At 42.6% G+C, this 22,016-nt stretch overlaps 2 protein-coding genes and 1 pseudogene across 2 annotated transcripts in view; 1 reads left to right on the top strand and 2 right to left on the bottom strand.

Moving 5' to 3' along the window:
• Positions 1-6,855: 6,855 nt before the first annotated feature.
• LOC147336303 (uncharacterized) lies at positions 6,856-8,391 on the bottom strand (annotated as a pseudogene).
• Positions 8,390-12,444, top strand: LOC147336302 (neuroligin-2-like). Its single transcript, XM_086286169.1, has 4 exons — positions 8,390-8,428; positions 10,127-10,297; positions 10,866-11,179; positions 11,485-12,444. Exons 1-4 carry the CDS (start codon positions 8,390-8,392, stop codon positions 12,311-12,313), a joined length of 1,353 nt encoding a protein of 450 aa, XP_086142295.1. The 3' UTR covers positions 12,314-12,444.
• Positions 12,445-18,334: 5,890 nt separating this feature from the next.
• The window catches only part of LOC147336298 (NACHT, LRR and PYD domains-containing protein 12-like), a 94,502-nt gene continuing 90,820 nt past the window's right edge, over positions 18,335-22,016 (bottom strand). Inside the window, exon 9 of the mRNA XM_086286168.1 lies at positions 18,335-20,176. Coding sequence (XP_086142294.1) covers positions 20,170-20,176 — 7 coding nt within the window. The 3' untranslated portion in view covers positions 18,335-20,169. The remainder of the gene's footprint in view (positions 20,177-22,016) is intronic.

Here is a 22,016-nt window from a genome sequence, read left to right as displayed (position 1 = left end):
TGTGAAGAACGAGCTGAAGAAGATCCAGAAGCTTCTGAGTCCAGATCACCCAGAAACTTTAAAGAGCCAGATGGAGGATGAGGAGATGTTTGAAGGTGAGGATGAAGATGAAAGAAAGAGCTGCAGAGAAGCATTTCTGAAGATCACACTCCACTTCTTGAGGAGACTTAAGCAGCATGAGATGGCTGACCATCTGCAGAGCAGTAAGAGAATTTCTCTAAAGACTGAATATTGATCTTTCCTAATAGCTCAAGAAATGGACCAATAGACATTCATCCTTTCAGGGTACTGAAAGGCTATGATATTTATTATATAATATTTTTTTCTGAATTTCTTACCTTCAGAAATATTTGCTCCACTCTGTAAACGTGAACTTAAAGCCCAACTGAAGAAGAAGTTCCAGTGTGTGTTTGAGGGGATCGCTAAAGCAGGAAGCCCAACCCTCCTGAATCAGATCTACACAGAGCTCTACATCACAGAGGGAGGGACTGCAGAGGTCAATGATGAACATGAGGTCAGACAGATTGAAACAGCATCCAGGAAACCAGACAGACCAGAAACAACAATCAGACAAGAAGACATCTTTAAAGCCTCACCTGGAAGAGACGAACCAATCAGAACAGTGCTGACAAAGGGAGTGGCTGGCATTGGGAAAACAGTCTTAACACAGAAATACAGCCTGGACTGGGCTGAAGACAAAGCCAACCAGGACATCCAGTTCATATTTCCATTCACTTTCAGAGAGCTGAATGTGCTGAAAGAGAAAAAGTTCAGCTTGGTGGAACTTGTTCATCACTTCTTTAATCAAACTAACGAATCAGGAATCTGCAGGCTTGAAGACTTCCAGGTTGTGTTCATACTTGATGGTCTGGATGAGTGTCGACTTAATTTGGACTTCAACAAAACTAAAATCCTGACTGAAACAAGAAAGTCCACCTCATTGGATGAGCTGCTGACAAACCTCATCAGAGGGTCAGATGGGAGATCTCTATAACATTTATCAATGTTATAGAGATGCTATATAATGACATTAACAGCTCTGTTTTGCTAGAACATGGTACATGTTCAAGGTTTGAGGTTAATAGAGGGATAAGGCAGGGATGTAGCAGCTCACCACTTCTGTTCATCATGGTTGCTGAGCTGTTGTCTATTTTCATCATCATCATCATCAACTTTATTTATAAAGCACTTTAAAACAACCACAGCTGACACAAAGTGCTGTACATTGGAACTGTAAAATAAAATTACATGAGATATAAATAAAAAACAAATAAAAGAAGAGTGAAATCATTAATTAAATAACTACTGCATTAAAAAAGAAACTAAGTCTCACTGAGGTTAAAAGCCAAGGAATAAAAGTGGGTTTTAAGACGTGATTTAAAAGTGGACAGTGAAGGGGCCTCTCTAACATGCATGGGCAAATTATTCCATAATTTTGGAGCCACAATAGAGAAGGCCCCGTCCCCTCTGAGCTTCCTCCTGGATCTCGGTACCTCCAGGAGCAGCTGGTCAGCTGACCTGAGAGACCGACAGGGTATGTGGGGATGAAGAAGCTCAGAGAGGTAAGGCGGGGCAAGACTGTGTAGACATTTAAAAACAAACATAAGAATTTTAAAATTAACTCTAAAAGACACAGGCAGCCAGTGCAGAGAGGCCAGCACGGGGGTTATATGCTCTCTTTTTCGAGTTCCTGTTAGGAGTCATGCAGCCGCATTTTGAACCAGCTGCAGACGTGAGAGCAATGACTGACTGACCCCCACATAAAGTGAGTTACAGTAGTCCAGGCGGGAAGAAATAAAAGCATGGATCACTGTTTCAAGGTGCTGCCTCGAAAGAAAAGATTTTAGTCTTGCCAGTCGCCTTAAATGATAAAAACTGGACTTCACCACTGCTCTGATTTGGTTGTCCAATTTAAAATCACTGTCCAACTTAAAACCAAGGTCAGTAACAACAGATTTAAAATAGACTTCCAGGGATCCTAAAACAACAGAGGAGGACTCACAGGGACCACTGGGTCCAAACACCAACACTTCTGTTTTCTTTTTATTAAAATTTAAAAAGTTTCGAGCCAACCAAGCTTTAATGTCATCTAGACATGTCAAGAGAGGTTTTATGGAGATGGCATCCTTGCGTTTTAGTGTCAAATAAATTTGGCAGTCATCGGCATAACAGTGAAATGAGATCCCATGCCTTCTAAGGATAGAACCCAGAGGCAGTAGATACAGATAAAAGAGCAGTGGCCCTAAAATTGAGCCCTGTGGGACACCACATGACAGAGGAGCAGAAGACGATTCGTAACCGAGAAGGCTGACAGAGAAAGTTCTATCTGACAAATAAGACCTAAACCAATTGAGTGCAGTGCCACCAATACCCACTACATCATGTAATCGAGAAATTAAAATATTGTGGTCTACTGTGTCAAAGGCAGCAGTTAGGTCAAGCAAGACAAGAACAACATGGTTACCAGAATCACATGCCAGAAGGATGTCATTAAAAACCCTTAGTAATGCAGATTCTGTGCTGTGAAGGGTTTTAAAACCTGACTGAAAAACCTCAAAGATTCCATTTTCATCTAGAAAATCTTTCAGTTGACTAAAAACAATTTTCTCTAAAACCTTGGAGACTAAAGGCAGCTTGGAAATAGGCCTATAGTTCGCTAAAACTGTGTGATCAAGGCCAGGTTTCTTAAGCAGTGGCTGTACTACTGCATGTTTGAAATTTGCAGGAACCACACCAGAAGACAGACTGCTGTTAATAATGTCAAGGACATACTGTTGTATACTAGGAAAAATTTCTTTAAAGAATTGTGGAGGGACAGGATCCCGTGGGGAACCTGTGGGCTTAATATGGCGAACCACATCCTCTAAAGAGGAGAGCGTCACAAGCTCAAACTGAGTGAAAACAGCAGCGCAAGGGACAGAGACAGAGGGGTCAGAGTCAGGAGCTGTGATAAGAGCCCTGATGGTGACAACCTTTTCAATAAAAAAGTTCAGAAAATCATTGCAAATCTCAGGAGAAACTTCCAAACAGACATTCAAAGGAGTATTAAGAACAGTGTCAATGGTCCTAAATAACACACGTGGGTTATGACAGTTGGAAGAAATAATATTTGCAAAATATTCCCTTTTTGCCTCTTTAACAGTGTTCTGGTAGCGATGCCAGCAGTCTTTGAGAATTTGAAATGATACATGCAGTTTATCCTTTTTCCACCTCCGTTCTGCTCGACGACATTCCCTCTTAACAGCACGACTGCTCTCATTAAACCAAGGCTCAGGTTTAGCCTTAAGCTGCCTGGTTTTTAAAGGAGCCACAGAGTCCATGATTTTTTGACAGCAAGAATTAAACCAGGAATGTAGGTCTTCTGTGTCAGAGGAATTATTTTGATTAAAAACAGTCACATTGAGGGGTTAACTGTGATGGGTGAACAGATAATAATCAGTCAGCTGGCAGATGATACCACCCTGTTTCTAAAAAATGAGGACCAGATTCCTTTAGCCTTGCAGGCGATCAACCATTTCTCCAAAGCTTCTGGCCTACAGCTGAATATTAATAAATGCAAAATTCTAGCTCTGCATGAGTGTCCCCTGCAAGCAATAAATAATATGCAGATCAAAAAAGAGGTGAAGTATCTGGGCATTGTAATTTGCAAGGATAAGACATCAACAGAAAATAAGAATATCTGTACCAATATAGAAAAGTGTAAGTCAATTTTAAACATGTGGCTGCAAAGGGACATAACTCTGTTTGGGAGAAGCTTGCTAACCAACATGGACAGTCTGTCCAGACTCATCTATCCAGCCTTTTCTCTGCCCATACCTCCAAAACTAATTAAATCTATAAATACTCTTAATTTTAGGTTCATATGGAGGAACAAATGTCATTATATAAAGAAAAATGATGTGATTAAGAATTATGAAGAGGGTGGGGCTAATGCCACTGACTTTGATGTTATGAATGGTGTACTAAAATTGAAATGGTTAAGATCTTTCATTAGGAACAAAAATTCCTTTTGGAACATTATTCCCAATGTGATTTTTGGCAAAATGGGTGGAATAGACTTTTTGTTACGTTGTGACTTTGATTGCAGTTCGTTACCTGTTAAACTCTCAGCTTTCCATCAGCAGGTCCGTCTCTACTGGAAATTAATCTATAAACATAGCTTTACTCCTCACAACACCCCTATATGGAACAACAGGTATATCCGTTTGTGTAGGAAATCTGTGTACGTGGATGAATGGAGATCTAAAGGGATTTGGGCTGTAGCTCATTTTATGGATGATAATGGGGTCTTACTAAAACATGAGATGTTTTGTGAGAAATTTGATGTAAGATGTACTGCTAAGAGATATAAATCCCCAGTGAAAGCCATCCCAGTCCCTTTGAGATCAATGATAAAAGAAGATATTGTGCACTCTAAAATTTCTCCTGGACTGAGGCAGCTCTGCATAGCTGGAGTTGAATTTGGTGACAGCAGGTTTACAAACAAAGTGATCAGGAATATTTTGATAAATGAAATTTGCCCAAATCCGGTTAAAAGAAATTATATCCTTAAAGAATTTGAGACCATGGAGGTTAAGGCGATAAGACAAAAGTCTACAGGGAGAGCAGAATTATTAGGCAAATGAGTATTTTGTCCACATCATCCTCTTCATGCATGTTGTCTTACTCCAAGCTGTATAGGCTTGAAAGCCTACTACCAATTAAGCATATTAGGTGATGTGCATCTCTGTAATGAGAAGGGGTGTGGTCTAATGACATCAACACCCTATATCAGGTGTGCATAATTATTAGGCAACGTCCTTTCCTTTGGCAAAATGGGTCAAAAGAAGGACTTGACAGGCTCAGAAAAGTCAAAAATAGTGAGATATCTTGCAGAGGGATGCAGCAGTCTCAAAATTGCAAAGCTTCTGAAGCGTGATCATCGAACAATCAAGCGTTTCATTCAAAATAGTCAACAGGGTCGCAAGAAGCGTGTGGAAAAACCAAGGCGCAAAATAACTGCCCATGAACTGAGAAAAGTCAAGCGTGCAGCTGCCAGGATGCCAGCATAGGAAAATTGGGTTGAACAGTGAGACTGCATTTGTGGGGTTTAGAAACATCCAGAGCATCGCAACAGAAAGGTAAATAAAAAAAGTAAGAGAGAGAGAGAGATAAAGAAATAAATGAACTAATAATACATAAATGAATAGAAAAATAGAAAACACACATGTAGAAATTGTCACATGTGAAATTGTTTTTGGAGAGAATCAGAAGTGAGACAGTTTGAATCCACAGTTCAGCGCAAAGATGCAGGAATTAAATCTGATTATAAAAACACATCGAGGCAACGAAGACCAGCTTACACTCAATATTAATATGAACACACAACATACACGCAATGAAGACATGCTTACACTCATGAATGTGAATACATGACATAAATGCTGAATGGTGTAGATTTAACACACTTAAAGGCTGATGCTGAGGAATAACTCAGGAAGTTGCAGGACAATAGAGTGACTTTTGTGACAAGGAAAAAGAGACTGGGAGGACCAACCAGTGATTAGAAGCTTAAAGCAGGTTTAAAATAGTGAATTAGAAGTGGTTTCCAGCTGATTGAGCAAAAGAAGTGACGACTGTAGAAATAAAAATAAAATAATAATAATTGAATTATGCAGCAATGTTTTGAATATGCATTTCTGTTGTCAGGGCAACTTCTCGAGATGTGACTCAATATGCAAATTAGTTGAATGAGTGGGGACAGAAAAAAAAGAAAAACTCAAGTTTCCTGTCTGAGACATGAGTGAAGTTTGCATTGAGAGAAATATATCTGTGACTGTGTGAGAAGAACTGTTTGGTAAAATATATGATAGCAGCCGCAGGACAATTAAATAAAGTCTGTGACTAAGTGCAGTCGTGCAGATTTGGAGAAGAAGTTTATAATTTAGTGATGACACATTGTTATAAAGTGTTTAGAAAGGGCTTAATGGGAATATTACTGTTGGGCAAACTGTGCGGCTTTAACAAGATTTTCTGTGTATTTAGCAGGTGAAACTCTGTCAGCTGACTTCAGACTGTCAGGAAGCTGAAGAACCTGAGGCCAACCACTGAAACATGATGTGGGCAAAATGAACAGAGGGAGGGATTTTAAAGGTGAACATTTAGGACTTACTGCAAATGTTACTATGTCAAAGTTACTGTGACTCAAACAGAGGAAATTCTGATTTTTTTATTTCCACACCCAGCATGTTTTGGGTGTTATATGCTATTAAATACTTTTAAATAAATTAAAAAGTATTTAATAGCATATAACACCCAAAATATGCTTCGGTTCACATTTAACTCCAGAAAATCATCAATCAAAACATGGATATTACCTGACCACAGATTCGTGGTGACGTCACTGCTCTTTTAACTGTTCGGTGTCTTTGTTTGTTTGCTGGTTGTAGAAATGGTTTATATGAGCTTTGAGCTGAGAGTCAGAGGTTTCTGTGGACACTGCTCATGTCGGCACTTATATTTCTGACCTTTTCTTATAACCGATTAAACATGATCTCCTCCCTTTTGCCCCCATTTTTGGTGGTGTAGGTACAAATGATCAGGCATGACATTCTCATAATAAATAAGATACTGCAAATAATTATTTCTGCATTTGTGCGATTGAAGTGAATTGAAAATGTGTATGAAATGACACTGTTTTAAAATAACACAGCATGTTATGCCAGTTTCAGCTGAAACTATGTTTCAAACCATGTTCCGGGTTTTTAGTTCACCATTTATGAGGCTTCAAGAAGAAAATAAAAGACAGATCTGAATGTTTGAAAATGTTTTGGAAAGATTCTGTAAAGATGAGATGAAAAATACTCAAAGGATAAATTTAATTGGTTTATTATTTAGATAAGTTGAAAAAAGTTAAACAAGCAAGTAAATGAAGAAACAAGGTAAAATGAAGTAATAATGAAAAAAGTTAAACAAGTAAATGAAGAAACAAGGCAGAGGAGAGAAAAGCCCAACAATCCCCTCTGAGCAAGCAGTTGGCGACAGTGGGGAGGAAAAACTGCCTTTAAACGGGCAGGAACCTCCGGCAGAACCAGGCTCAGGAGGGGACAGTCAACGGCCGGGACTGGTTGGGGGGGGGTTAACAGAGGTGGAGCAAGACGAGGCTACATCAGGTGAGGAAGCAGTAGCGTCTCTCCTCCGGAACAAGTGGAACCATTTTTTCTTTTTTTTCATGCACTTTTCCACGAGCGCTTTTTTCTCCAGGATGAGATTTCTCAGCTCATCGATGGTTTCTGCGTTTTGTTCTTCAAGTTTCTCACATCTTTGTTCCACCTCTTCCAATGTTGCTTGTTGTTCTTCAAGCTTGTCTTTGAGTTGTTTGGATGTTGCCTCCTGTATCAGCTTGTCCTTGTGCATGTCTGCATTTCTCTGTTGGACCTCTTTGTGCTTGTCTTCTAACTGCTCGTTTCTTTTCTGGATTTCTTGGAGCGTGAGCTGCAGGTCTTCATGTATTTTGTCTTCTTGTTGTTTTTGCGCCTGCATTTGAGTGTTTTCACGCTTCAAGTTATTGAATTCCACCAAAATCCCCTTAACGAGCTCGGAGCTGTTTCTCGCTATCTGATCGATCCTTCTCTGCATCTGTGAGCAGCGTTTCTCCAGTTTGTCCTTTTCTTCTTCCACTTTAGTTGCTTTGTCCTCCAGCTGATTACAAAACTCTTGCAGTTTTAGATTTTTAGACTCAAAGTCCTGGACGATACGTTTTCCTTCTTTCAGTCTTTCTTGCTGTTGCTCTTTCTGTTGAAGAAGGTCTTTATTTTGGCGCAGTGTTTCATCCAGGCTTTCTTTCAGCATGCGGTATTTTTCCTGCATGCTCTTCAGTTCGTGCTGCATGTCTCGTTGCTTTTTGTCCTGCTCTTCCTTCTGTTGGAGGAATTCTTTCTTTTCTTCCACAGCTTCATGGAGCTGTCTTTGGAGGAGCCGATTTTTTCGGTCCATGTATTGGAGATCCCGTTGTATCTTATCAGTCATCGTTTTCTTGTCTTGGAGCTGGTTGGTCATTTCTTTTAGTTCTGCACTCTTTTGCCTGTTTTCTTTAATGAGGTGCACAATCTGCTCTCGGCTCTGAGCAAACTTGATTCCCCAGCCCTCATTAATAATTTTTATGTCCGGCTGGCGCTGTTGTCTTTCTTCCAGCTCTTTATTTTGGGCTTCCATTCGTCTACATTTGTCCTCCAGTTGAAGTTTCTCTTCTTCAATTTGTTGCATTTTTTTCTGGAGAAGGTAGTTTTCCTTCCTACTCTCCTCTAACGCCCTTTGGAAGGATGAGGAGCCATTTGGGGAAATTGGCCGGCCACGCCAGGAAGGAGAGGCGGCGTAATCTTTTTGAATTGGTTGTTTTTTCCTTGGAAACATGTTGGAGTTTCTATACGATGACTTTGAAGAGCTTGTGGTGAACGTTTTGTAGGCTGCAAACACAGCTGCTGCTGAAACGAACTAAAACTTGCTGTTTCTCACCCCTACTTGAGGAAAAACATCAAAGGACTTAAGATTCTTAAGATCTATGACATCATCACTCCCTAAGCCAATGAGATTGTCACAAGACATTTTGGAATGGGGTATTTTTTTTTAAACTGTTTTCAAACTTAACTTAAAATTCAGTGTTTCCTGGTTGTGGACTATTGGTTAGTCCAGCCGATTAAGAAATTAATTGTCACAAACATCCCTAATATTATATAACAGACGACAGAAAACACGAGTTTTTTTTCTACTCAATAGAGGTATAATAAAAGTTTTTTTAATTATCCTACTTTTTATAAAAGAGAACATTTATTAAAGATTATGTATTTAATTAAAAAACTCTGTTCATCTAAAGCAGGGGTCAGCAACCTTTAAGACCCAAAGAGCCAAAGAGCCATAATTGGCCTATCTGGGGTTGAAAGGCTCGATAAATGCACGGCGTTTCGCCGGGTACACCGGCTTCCGCGAGTGTGACGCTTATTTTGAGCGATGAAAAAATAAGAAAATATAATTTTATTTGTATATTGCAAAATCACAATAATCTTCCAATTTAGAACTACAAGTTAAAAAAAGAACTAACATAAATAAAATACACTTCAGCTAATTTATTTCCCCAAACCACGCGGAGCCGCACTATAAGGACTAAAGAGCTGCAGGTTGCCGACCCCTGATCTAAAGGGTTTAACAAAAAGGGGGAGCTTCCTGCTGGAAATTGAAATGTCCCCATGTCCCCACTGGGCGATCGTGGCTCAAGAGTTAGGAGTTCGCCTTGTAATCGAGCCCCGGCTTGGACAGTCTCGGTCGTTGTGTCCTTGGGCAAGACACTTCACCCGGCAAGACACTTCACCTGTTGCCTACTGGTGGTGGTCAGAGGGCCTGGTGGCGCCCCAGGGTGGCTGTAGCTACATCACCAGTGTGTGAATGTGTGCGTGAATGGGTGGATGACTGAACGTGGGTGCTTAACTAGTTAAAAGAAACAAACAAACATCTGTCTCTTATTTTTTATGTCACACAGGAAAGAAGCTTCAATGTCTGATGAGAAGACATTAATTTGTTGGTGTTTGTGGTGTTTGGTGCAGTTTTCTTGTTTTCTGGCTTGTTGTTTATTTACAGTGGAGATGAAGATCTCTAACAAGTTGATTTGTTCACATTTGCACATTTTTAAGAGGAATGTGTTTTTTTGAGTTTGTACACTATATGCATGTAAGGCAACCGTTTCCTTTTTCTGTATTTTTGTGTGCTGCTCTTTTAACAAAAGGGGAACAAAAGACATTTAAATCGACCTCAGAAGATTTGTTTAAATTTTTACAAGGTCTTACTGAGGTGATGCAAAGTGAAACATGCTTCTTTTTTGGTAATGTGCTGGAAAAGCTTGAAAATTGACCTTGAATGTGCTTAAAAAGTGCTTGAATTTGACCCTAAAAATGTGTATGAACCCTGCATATATTGCAGTATTTACAGTTTATAGTAGGAATTTCATGGCAACAGCTAATCTTTATTTTGTTTACTGGGAAATGAAATGCTGCCAATTCACAAAGCTGTGCTTTAGCTGCACTTCCTGTTGTAGACTTGTGATGCACACAGGCTCTGTTCCAGCACTCAGCATGTTCTTCCTTATTTGCTCCACCAGGGGGAGCTCCTAAACTATGACATCTTGATAGGAGTGAACCAGGGAGAGGGGCTGAAGTTTGTGGACGACAGTGAGGACAACGACGGCATCTCAGCTGCGGCGTTCGACTACACCATCTCCAGCTTTGTTGACAACCTCTATGGCTACCCAGAGGGTGAGGATGCCACCTCTGTACACTGCCACTTTTTCAGTTATTCCATTTTACAGCCTCCTCTCACTTAACTGCATTTTGCAGCATCATCAGGTTTTGTCTTATTAGGAGCCGCGTTTGTTGATTTGTTCGTTTTTTTCTGTTTGCTGTATTCATTAAAATAAACGGATAATCGTCAAAATGACAAATGTGGACAATTATCAAAGCTTACATTACAATTCTGACAGCTTGAGTTCATATGAATTTTCAAAAGAATATAAAAAGCTGTGAAAGTGCTTTAAGCGTTTAAAACATGCGAGTAAAGAATGGAATCAGTAACATGTGAGCCCAGTGAAGTGCATCAAACAAGACAAGCGTGCTAAAGAGAGCCACTCATCCACATCACGGCGTGTCTGCGCCTTAACCTTTGAGGCTCTGTGGGCAGTAATGCTATCATCCCCCAGGTAGTGGGCTCCCAATCTCAGTGTCGGTGTTTCTGACAGATCAGCCTGCGAACCCCTCACAGCCGGACCACAGTCACAGTACAGACATGTTTGGATAATGCAGTCATGCTTCCTCTCTGCTGCCTGTCACTCCTTCTGTTATCAGAAAGAGTTTTTTTTCCTCTCTAGATTTCTCACTCACTTCCTGTTTACGGACCACCAGTGGGTGGCACCAGCTGTGGCCACTGCCAAACTCCATGCTGAGTTTCAGTCCCCAGTTTACTTTTACACGTTCTACCACCACTGCCAAACCGAGACGCGGCCCGAGTGGGCCGACGCCGCGCACGGAGACGAGATACCTTACGTGTTCGGCGTACCGATGATCGGTGCCACGGACCTGCTCCCGTGCAACTTCTCCAAGAACGATGTGATGCTGAGCGCTGTGGTCATGACTTACTGGACTAACTTCGCAAAGACTGGGTAGGCCTCATGTCACAGTAGTGTAAACTGTACACGTTACTGTATGTTCTCTGACAGCCTTCTAGTCATGTTGAATACTTGAATCTGGGTTGCTAGTTTAATTCCCGTGTGGCTTTGAAGAATTGAACATACTGGTTCACCAAAAGCATCCAGATCCCAGAGCAGCCGGTTGGTCTTAGATAGTTTAAAGGTTGCACAGAGAATGGGCCTCCTGTCTGTATTCAGTGTATTGATGCCACATGTTACTTATAATGGAGACTGAATATAACTTTGAACTGAAACGTTTAACCTTTATGCTCCACCAGGGACCCCAACCTGCCCGTCCCTCAGGACACCGAGTTCATTCATACCAAGCCCAACCGCTTCGAGGAGGTCATCTGGACCAAGTTCAACTGGAAGGACAAGCAGTACCTTCACATCGGTTTGAAACCTCGTGTCAGAGACAACTACAGAGCTAACAAAGTGGCCTTTTGGCTGGAATTAGTCCCTCATCTTCACAGCCTGCACGACGTGCTCTTTCCCACCACTACGCGCTCCCCCGCAGGCCGTGACCCCGGCACCATGAGGCCCAGAAACAACGTTCCTCGAACCACTCGTCATCCTTACCCTACCTTCCCATCAGATCCTGAGCCCGAGGGCTCAGAGCGCCCGCCCCAGGACCTCTTTCCCAGACACACCCGCGACTACTCCACCGAACTGAGCGTGACAGTTGCAGTTGGAGCGTCGCTCTTCTTCCTCAACATCCTGGCCTTCGCCGCCCTTTACTACAAGCGTGACAAGCAGCACGAGATGCGCCGGCACCGGCTGTCCCCTCAGCGGGGCGGCCCCGCCAACGACCTGGCTCACAGCCAGGAGGAGGAGATCATGTCCCTGCAGATGAAGGACTGGGAGCACGACGCTCACCACGACATGGAGCCCCTGCGACCCCACGACATCCTGCGGCCCGCCTGCCCTCCCGACTACACCCTGGCGCTGCGCCGCGCCCCCGACAACGTGCCGCTGATGAAGCCAAACACCATCACCGTGATCCCCAGCACCATCACCAGCATGCAGCCTCTTCACGCCTTCAACACATTCCCCTCCACCGGCCACAACAACACCCTGCCCCACCCCCACTCCACCACCAGGGTATAGTAGGGACAGGCCCGACACAGCGCCACCTAGGGACCAGGAACACTGGCTCTGCTACCGCTCTGGAAGGGAGGCCTCTAGACGTGGGCCTTCGTTCTGTCCTCTTATTCTCTTCTTTCTCCAAAAGCAACTACACCTGCTGCATCATGTGCTGTGAAACTTGGCAGCTCCCTCCACTGGTGGCATGTGGAGGTGCAACTGAAGTGTCCAGCAGCAGATGAGCAGTTTGGGGTGGGTGACTCAGATCTTTCAAAGATACTGTTTTCAAAGACGGTCTGCTGTTTCCAGGCTCAAGACCTCCAACATTTGTCAAAGGGACGAATGCTCTCTCGCTCCTCGCTGTTTTCTCTTTTTTACGTTGGCGTCATCTCTTTTTCCATCTCCTGTGTGTTATGTGCACATTATGCTTCTCTTTTCTACATCCGTGTTTTATTACTGCTCTCTTCCTCTCATTTGACACGCCTCCCTCCTGCTCTTCTCTAAAAATTCCCGATCTGCTGAGCAGTTTGGAGGGGGAGGCGTACACTAAACATATAACTATGAAAACACTGATATCTTTCATTCGACCAGCATTTTTAGGTGCCAAGTAAGTACTGCTGTGTTTCATTTCTCATCGAGGGAGAAGAAAAACCAAAGAAAAATAGAGTTTCGCTATTTACCGTCAACTAACAGAGTTCTGTCATGTTCTCATGACAAAGTGCCAAACTGGCCTCAGTCGTGATTTTCTTTCTTCCATCTTCTCTCTTTTTGTTGTTTTGTTTGAAGCATTTGTTTAATTGTTGTTTTTTATTGTGTGGAAAGAATTTTTCTGAAAATATAGATATAGAGAAATGATATTATATATAGTTCTATATAAAATGTGTACAAAGGAGAAAGTATATAAAAGGGTTTTCTCAGTGGGGGATCTATGCATGAATTATTTTTAAAGACGCGGGGAAAAGGACACTGTACCTGTCGATGCACGTTTCCCAAAATCTAAACGAGTCATATCGCTCCATGTTTGCTACTTTTGGTTTTTGGTTTTCTCCCGCAGAGTAAGAGCATCGCAGGAGCATCGCAGGAGCATCGCAGGAGCATCGCAGGAGCATCGCAGGAGCTCCTGAAGTCAAACGACGCCTCCCAGCACTCATTTATTAAAACGGAGTCGATGCCAAAAGTCTTAAACGTTAGAATCAAAGCAACAGCTGTGAACTCAGTCATGGTGTCATGTGCAGCCTCCATCTTACTGTCACTACTTTTTCATTTTAGGGTACGTGAGGTAAAGCGTCCGTCGATGTAGCTTGATTGTACAAAACTATTTTTCTACGTTATTAACAAAACAGAGCAGAGACTGATGCTGCTCCTGTCTGACCCCCTTATGTCTGCCACATGTGTATTCTGACTTCATATCATCACTGCTCCCTCCCTCCTCCTCTCTCCATCCTACACCGCCTTTGTTATTTAACACCGACCCCCCCCAAACTGATAATCAGACAAATTCCCAAACAGCTGACTTCACTGTGTCGACACCGTTCCTGACTATTTCTGACCTCAGCTCAGCTCTGCTATTATCCTCACATTAAGGGTTCGTTCACCTGCCTGCAGATGATCTGTGAGCTCGTCGGTTGTAAATTAAACTCTAAGCACACTGAGGGTAACCGGGAGGCGTTCAGGGCCTGCAGTGCAGAGCTGCAACATGAAAAAAAGGGATGGGGGCTCAGATCTCCTGAACAGGGTGGAAACAACACGGTGGGTTTGTGCTGTTTGTGATTCCTGCTCCGTCACTCTGGTGGAGACCACTGCAGCTCAGCAGCGCTCCCTGCTGACCCTCTGATGAAGATGTCAACAGTATGTAAACTGAGCTGATGTGCTGCTGTTTGAGCCCACGTGGTAGCGTACGTCCAGTATGGGAGAACTTAGTCACCGGTGCTGTCTTTGCTTGTGCTCTAGCTTTAGCCTGTTTGATTGTTTGTTTTCTATTTTATTACTGCCTAAAAGGGGAGGTGGGGGAAACACATGCCTGACTTCTCCTGTCAGAGGTTTTGTAAGCTCACTGGAAGGGAAACGTGCACAATGTAAATCATAAAACAACTGAGTGGGGCTGTGCTGCAGGTGGATCAGTGCTGTGGACAGTAGCTGTGGAAAAGAGACTGGACAAAGACTCTCAGCCTTAAATACAGGACAGAGGATGATCCGATCATCTTTCAGCTAACAGTGTCGAGCAGAAGGACGGCCGGCTGATGCGTCCGTACGAACCCTTTTGTACTCACTCCTGTGTATAAGGAGGTGGCGAGGGGTTGTGTAGTTAACCTCAGTGATAGGTTTGTAGCATAAACCTATTCGTTGGAACGTTAAGGACAATTTAATTACATAGCAAAGCAAGACACGAGTAGGCAAAGTTCTTCATGTTTCCCGTGCACGGGAGAGAACCGGACAAACGCCGTTCCTTCGCTTGACCCCAGTTGCTCTCGTCCGCTCCCCCGTAACACTGCTCTTTTATTGAGGTTACATGAATATACATATGACGTTCATTAACATATGACGTCTACATACAAACAAAGAGTACGTTGCCTGTGCGTGTGTGTGTGTGTGTGTGTGTGCGTGCGTGTGTGTGTGTGCGTGCGTGTGTGTGTGTGCGTGCGTGTGTGTGTGTGTGTGTGTGTGTGTGCGTGCGTGCGTGCGTGTGTGTGTGTGTGTGTGTGTGTGTGTGTGTGTGTGTGTGTGTGTGTGTGTGTGTGTGTGTGTGTGTGGTGGGGGGGGTCAGAGTGTGACCCCATAAAGACTTCCCTAAACCTGCTGGTCTGGAAGTCCAGCAGTTCATCTAAACAAAAGGCACTTAGCCTAAATCAGATATAGATACATTTATCCTAAATGAACAGAGGGAGTGACTTTAAGTCTGATTTCAGACTATGTCAGTATTAGTTAAGCCAAGAGTCGGGCAAAAGCTTTATGACCCGGAAAGTTCTAATTCCCACAACATATTGTTCGATTAGTAAGCAAAACTTTTCTGTGATGAAGATTTTTGGGGTTGTTGTTTTAGTGATGGGTTCATTCTGTCAGTTAGCTTTGGCTTGTTTTCTTATTTCAATAGAGGGAGTTTTACTAAACATGGACATGTCCAGGAGCGGCTCATTATTTCTGTAACAGTGCACTTAGAGAAAACTGTCAGGTGTCGCCCCCTTTGGTGATGATGTTTTGTGCTCTGATGAGCTAATAATCAGCTCTCTTTTCCTCCTTCTTTGTTCTAAGCAGGCCTGCAAGATTGAATTAACAGCGCTGTAAAACATTGTTGTGAGAGCAAATATAAGGTGAGCTTTTCCAGATTACAATGGGCTGAGGGAAAGGTCACCTGTGGGAACCTGCGAGTTCCTGTCTAAAAGGATTGCAGCGAGTCAATCCAGTCCAAGATCATAAAGAACTCTTTTTCTAAAAACAAAAGAAAGAACAAATAAATGAGCTCATATTGATGAGGGTGGAGACTCTGATGCTTTGCGCGTGAGGCTCCACTTGTCTGCTGTGCAGCCGTGACAAAGACTGGACCAGCGTTAGGATGAGTAGATGTTGACAAACAATTCACGACGCCGGTAAGAAAAGGGTGGATGCTTTGCTTTGCTTTTGGCAGGAGCACAAGAGAGAGAGGGAGACCGAAAGGTTCACATGAGAGTGGAGCTGCAGACTCCACCCTTGGGCGGCTAATTTTGGGTTGCTGATGTTTGCTTTAAGAAAATGTTTTATTGACTGGGTTTAGATGATGGTGTCACATTATATTGTTGGGAAAATGCCAAATGCTGAAGGGGAGAAAATGTTTGATATTACTGATGTTACCATTAACCAAAGCAGGCCACTGTAGAAGTCAATGACATTTTATAGAAGGAAAACAGAACCAAAGCCAAATGTAGGAGTTATATAGGGGATTGGTGGACTTGTCACATTCCAAATCCAGTTATGGAACAACAAACACTGGTCCAAGGGAAAGGGCAGGTGATACGAGGTGGTGCTGGAGGAAAACGAGCAAAGTAAAGACAGCAAACCTATTTTGGTTCGGTTTGATAAAGTCAGATTAAAAGAAGTACCATGACACTCAGAGGATCAACGTGAAACTAAAACATACGCACATTTTGTATGAAGCACATGACTGATAACTGTTGTGTTTTAAGTTTAGTTTCTTATAGCACAGAGTGGATCACAGTGAGGGAAGGACAGGGGGGGAACTGAGTTTAAATGTGAAGTTGATGCTAATATACAGGTTTTGTTTCTAGGTCGTTCTGGGGATGCAGGCTCTGGGTGGAGCCAGGAGCTGAAAAGATCGAACATGATAATTAAACTGATTTTATTATTTAAACACAGGTTTGCAGGCCCGGAGCAAATATACTCGAGAGGAGAATCGCTGAGGTTTTCTGAGAAATGATCTGATGAACCTTTTTCTTTTAATTTTCTAGTTGTGGTTTTGTTTGACACATGAAGATGTGTCAAAAGGGGGAGTTTTAGGTCTAATTTGAAACAATGGATTATATGATCGATGATGCAATTCTACACTGCAATCATCGAGTCCATCCTCACCTCCTCCATCACCGTGTGGTACGCTGGAGCCACTATCAGGGACAAACAGAGACTGCAGCATGTTGTGCGCTCTGCTGAGAAGGTGATTGGCTGCAGACTCCCATCTCTGCAGGACCTGTACGCCTCCAGGACACTGGGGCGTGCAGCTCAGTCACAGCTGACCCTTCTCACCCTGGACACAGTCTGTTTGACCTGCTCCCCTCAGGCAGGAGGCTCCGGTCCATTCGCACCAGAACCTCTCGCCATAAGAACAGTTTCTTCCCCTCTGCTGTTGGACACATGAACAATAACCGTATGACTGTTCCCACCACTACCACGTGACCCTACGCTGTGTTCACTGCATCATTCCATGTTTGGCCCTGATCACCACCTGCACTCATGTATATATCTATCTACTTAGCACTTTTAATCCTTATTTTTATTTTTATTTAAGTGTTATATGACAGTATGTTTGCACTGAAGCACCGCAGCAATTTCCTAATGTTGTAAACCTGCTCAACATTTGGCAATAAAACCGTTTTTGATTCTGATTACTGTCAGCATTTTAATCGCTAGTTTAAAGGCTGCAGCTGTTGCTCTAACATAAATGTAACAGGCCTCAGTGCTGGTTCTAATAGTCTGAGCTGCTTCCAGCTTTATTTGTGAAGAGCACAGCAGCTTACAAAACACGTAGCTAGCTCGTACAGCTGCGACGTTAAACTTTCATGAGCTAAGATGACCTTAAAATAACGGGGCTACGTGTGGTGATGCTAGCGTTAGCCACGTTAGCGCGTTAACTTCACAGGTGGTCAGACTGAGTAAACAGGCACTAAGTCAGAGGTTGGGCTCTCCGTTTCGCTGCAGGATCCCTTCATTCATGCAATTTATGCAGTTTATTAAAGTGCAATTGGAAAAAGGATTTTGAAATGCAGTTTTTAAAAGCATTTCAAAAATCAGTTTATTAAATGGGAATTCAAAAATGAATTTACAAATGCAGAATTTATTCTATAATTCATTACTTAAGCACAGAATTCTTTATTTCGATGCGCGTGGCTCTTGTGGTCCTCCATACAGGAGTGAGAACGTGTTGGCATTGGGGTCGTCCTTCCCCTCATCATAGTCTGCCACGCAGGCCGTGACAGAAAAGCCCACTAAAAGAACGCCCACCAGACCAAAGCAATGGTTTTGACTTGATCAGCATTAACCCCGCCCCCTGACTTTGATGGGTGAAGCTGACAAATAAAATGTATTTATGAACAGCGATGCAGGGCCAGGAGTAGCAACGTGAATTAAATAAATACATCATTAAATAATTCATTAAATGTGTCAGTAAAATAATCAAAATAGAAAACAAACCAATAATTGATTAAATATGTAATTAACTAATTTGAATTGTATATAAACAAATATTGAAAAATTTTAAATGAAATTAATGGATAATTCATTATTAATATATATCTTTAATTGATTATGTAGATTTTTTAAATTAATTACTGAAATAGTTCATTCATTAGTGATGCATTTATTTAATGCAACCATAAAATTATTGCTAGTTTAAGTAAAATCAATTTAAGACATCAATATTAAAGGTTAACTTATGATAATGAATACATGCAACTATAACTGATGACATAAAAATGAGGATTTCTTAAGCTGAAGCCAAAGTGCTGACTCATTTGTCATGTTACTCTCAAATGTTTTCCCTAATAACAAGAACATAATTACACTTTAGCCACAAGAGGGCAGCAGCATTAATATAAGTCACATGTATATAAAGGTACAGTGATTATACTACAGTGATTTTGACAAAAACAAAACAGTTGATGGCAGTGTGTTTTTCCATGACAGAATAATTACGCACACCCCACTTTGCAGTTATTTATTTGTAAAAAATGTTTGGAATCATGTATGATTTCCGTTCCACTTTGTGTTGGTCTTTCACGTGGAATTCCAATAAAACTGATTCATGTTTGTGCTGTAATGTGACAAAATGTGGGAAAGTTCAAGGGGGCCAACACTCGGACCGGCGGCCGCCTCGGGTCTCTGCTCCTCCTGCCTCCCCTTTCCCTCATCCACCTGCTGCCTCTGTGGAAGCTCCGCCATAGCCACCACCAAACAACTGACTTATTTCTACACATCGACCAGCATCCGGCCAATCCACCACCTTCCATCGTTTATACCGTTACAAAAAAAAAATCATAAAAAAACATCATTGGCCCAGAAAAACGAAAAATCATCATCGGTATGCCCGATGGCCAGTCCAGCTATGGTCGTGCCATCAGTTAACCCTTCGCTTGCCAGCTGTGACACGCGTGCCCAGGGTTGCCGACCCCTGCTCTAAAGCATCTGATTTGGATTCCTGAGATCAAATATATTTTCCTTTGTGTTTGTTTTCTTCCCATTTGTGGCTTTAATGTAGTGTTACATCCTGTTTGTTTGCTTCCCTCTGTATACATGTCCAGATTCACTGTTATGTTTCTATTCTTACATTGCTGTGTGATCACTGCTCCCTCTGCTGACTGATGTGACCTTTTGTATCTCACACTGATACTTGTCATATTTGTATCTGCGCCTAAAAGATAAAAAGTTTTCCATGCTAAAACACAGCTCCACCTCCTGCAGTTCTCCCTCTGAACCACTAGATGTCTCTGTTATCTAAATGAAGACGTGCAGCACAGCAACCACAGCAGCGCTCAGATCACACGTGTCCTGTTATTATGTATAAAAGCATGAAACAGGTGAGACAGGTGGGATCAATATTAATGTTGTGGAAATATATGAAAAAGCAACAGAAGAGTGAAAACATTTCCTGTTTCTAGAAAGATCTTTCAGCTCACAGCTGCTCACAGACTGTATTTACAAGTGACAAACTGCAACTCTACAGTACATCTACAGTATATATCAAATATATTCTGTATTCAAATCTATTGAGTGATGTTTGAAAGTCTTTCCAGGTGAGTTTGATCCAGGAGGGTCTGAAGCCAGAGTCAGACAGAGACTGTGCAGAGACTGTAGAAGGACAGAGCAGCAGCAGAGCAGTCCAGATACACTGATGATCCTCTGTCAGATCCAGAGGGACACACAGGGATGATGCTGGACTCTACATTGTGTCTGACAGTGGAGCTGTTCTCAGAGCAGTTCACTCTGCAGCACTGACAGTCATCTGCACTTCTTCTCATTCCTCTGTCAGTCACTGCTGGATGAAGCTCTCCTCTCCACCTCCCAGTAACATGGCCCAGTCAGAGCGTCTCTACACACAAGCTGCTGCTGCTTCAACCTCTCTGGATCATCAGGACACAGCTCCTCCTCTCTCAGCACACACACCGTCCTGTTTACCATCATCACCACCTGCAGAGAGAAGAAGGAAGAGCAGAGGAGATAAACGAGTGTTTCCAGAGACTCTTCATCAGCTGTCAGTCAGTGATGCAGCACATCCAGTATAAAGAGCAGCAGGGACTTCAGTGCTGGGACTGTACTAGGACTCATTGTTGCTTCACTTTTTCTAATCTTTGGATTTTTATTGAAGTTGATGAAAATGTTTTTCCCTCCTAGTTTGAGTTTGGACTTTCATTCATTAGAAGAACCTTGGTGTGTCCACTCTGAGCTCTGTAGGAACCCCAACAACAAGCCCAACAATCCAGATGGACGGTTCCAGCTGTTAACTGGAGGAATTCCATCCAAACATCTGCTCTCACTAAATTCTTCCTCACCTACAGACTGTGTTCTTCACTGCTTTAAACTTGGAAATGAATGCAGTCATTGGTCTGCATGCTGCTTTGTTCAGAGAGCTGATTGGCTGTTGACAGTGTTTGATCAGAGCGTGTCAGCCGTTACTATGGTGACCATAAAGGTCAGAAACAGGAAGTGTTTGTGTCCAATCCTGAAGCCTGTCACCATTCTCCTCTCACAACTTCACTGAGAAGCTGCAGCTTTACAGGAAACACTGGATCTTTGTTTCATACTGACTGTGTTTAGTACAATACTGCTGACAGCACCACCCACTCACTCCATCACTCTACTGACCACAGAGTCTCCAGTCTGTAGTCTGGACTCTGCTGAAGATCAGACAGCTGCTTCACATCTGGATGCTTCAGGTTGTTTCCTCTCAGGTCCAGCACTCTCAGATGGGAGGGGTTGGACTTCAGTGCTGCTGCCAGATAATCACAGCTGATCTTTGACAAACCACAGCCCCACAATCTGTATAAAGAATGAAAGATGTAAGTTTATTAGACAAAGTGTGAGCTTGAAATCATTCAGTGTTTCATCATCTGTTCAGAGCTGAAGAAGGTTCAGAATGTAGAAGTTTAGAAAATGGAAACTCCAAACAGCTGAAGCCAACAGGAAGCAGCTTCAAACAGGAAACTGTGCAGAGTTTCAGACTATATGTCCTGATGCAGCCAGTTGGATTTTGGAGATTTGAATCTCTGTTCTGTGACTAAGTCCTTGAATCATTTCTTCCAGTTGGTCCAACAAGACAGACTAAGTGTTGGACATGTGTTGTGGCTCCATTAGGGGAGCTTCTAAATGTGATGTGATGGCCCCTCTGGGTCTGTCAGGTCACAGCACTGAAGAGAGCTCAAACTGGGCACACAGTTGTTCCAGTCTGGACCAAAGACTCTATACTGGGACTGAGGGACTGCTTTGACTGCACCCACTGGGACTTTTTAAAGGCTCATGTTCTCACTGAGATCATCGATTTCTACTTACATTTCTTTCTGGGAAAAATGGGGATTACTTTGGAAACAGGAAGTATTTTCCCCAATAAGCAGCCCTGGATTAGTAAATCACTCCAACATGTTCTCAGGCAGAAGAAGCTGTCTTGTTATGAGGGAGAGAAGAAAAAGATTGAGGCACAGAAACTTGTTGAAAGAGAGATAAAGCAGCTAAAATCAGGTGTAAAAGTAAAGCAGAGGATGAGCTGAATAAAGGACACTCATGGCTGGCTTGGAAAGGAATGAAGTCCATGGTGGGGATGCAGAACAAGGAGCAAAGATGAATGTGATGCTGAATCAGCAGAAGACTTGGACTCATTTGATTCCAGCTTTGATATCATTGATTTCAATGAAGAGCTTTGTGATTGTAGCAAAGGGCTGGTAGCTCTGAGAGTCCCACTGATGAGGTGTTTGTGTGGAAATCTCTTAGTGGGACCAAAGAGAGAAAAAGCCCTGGTCCTGATGCTGTGGGAGGG

This window comes from Aulonocara sp. 'chitande type north' Nkhata Bay, linkage group LG3 (genome assembly GCF_057382095.1).
Source record: "Aulonocara sp. 'chitande type north' Nkhata Bay isolate Kocher_YH1m ecotype deep benthic linkage group LG3, A_spYH_male_GT1.1, whole genome shotgun sequence".
Lineage (NCBI taxonomy): Eukaryota > Metazoa > Chordata > Actinopteri > Cichliformes > Cichlidae > Aulonocara > Aulonocara sp. 'chitande type north' Nkhata Bay.
This window is presented reverse-complemented; position numbering and strand designations above follow the sequence as displayed.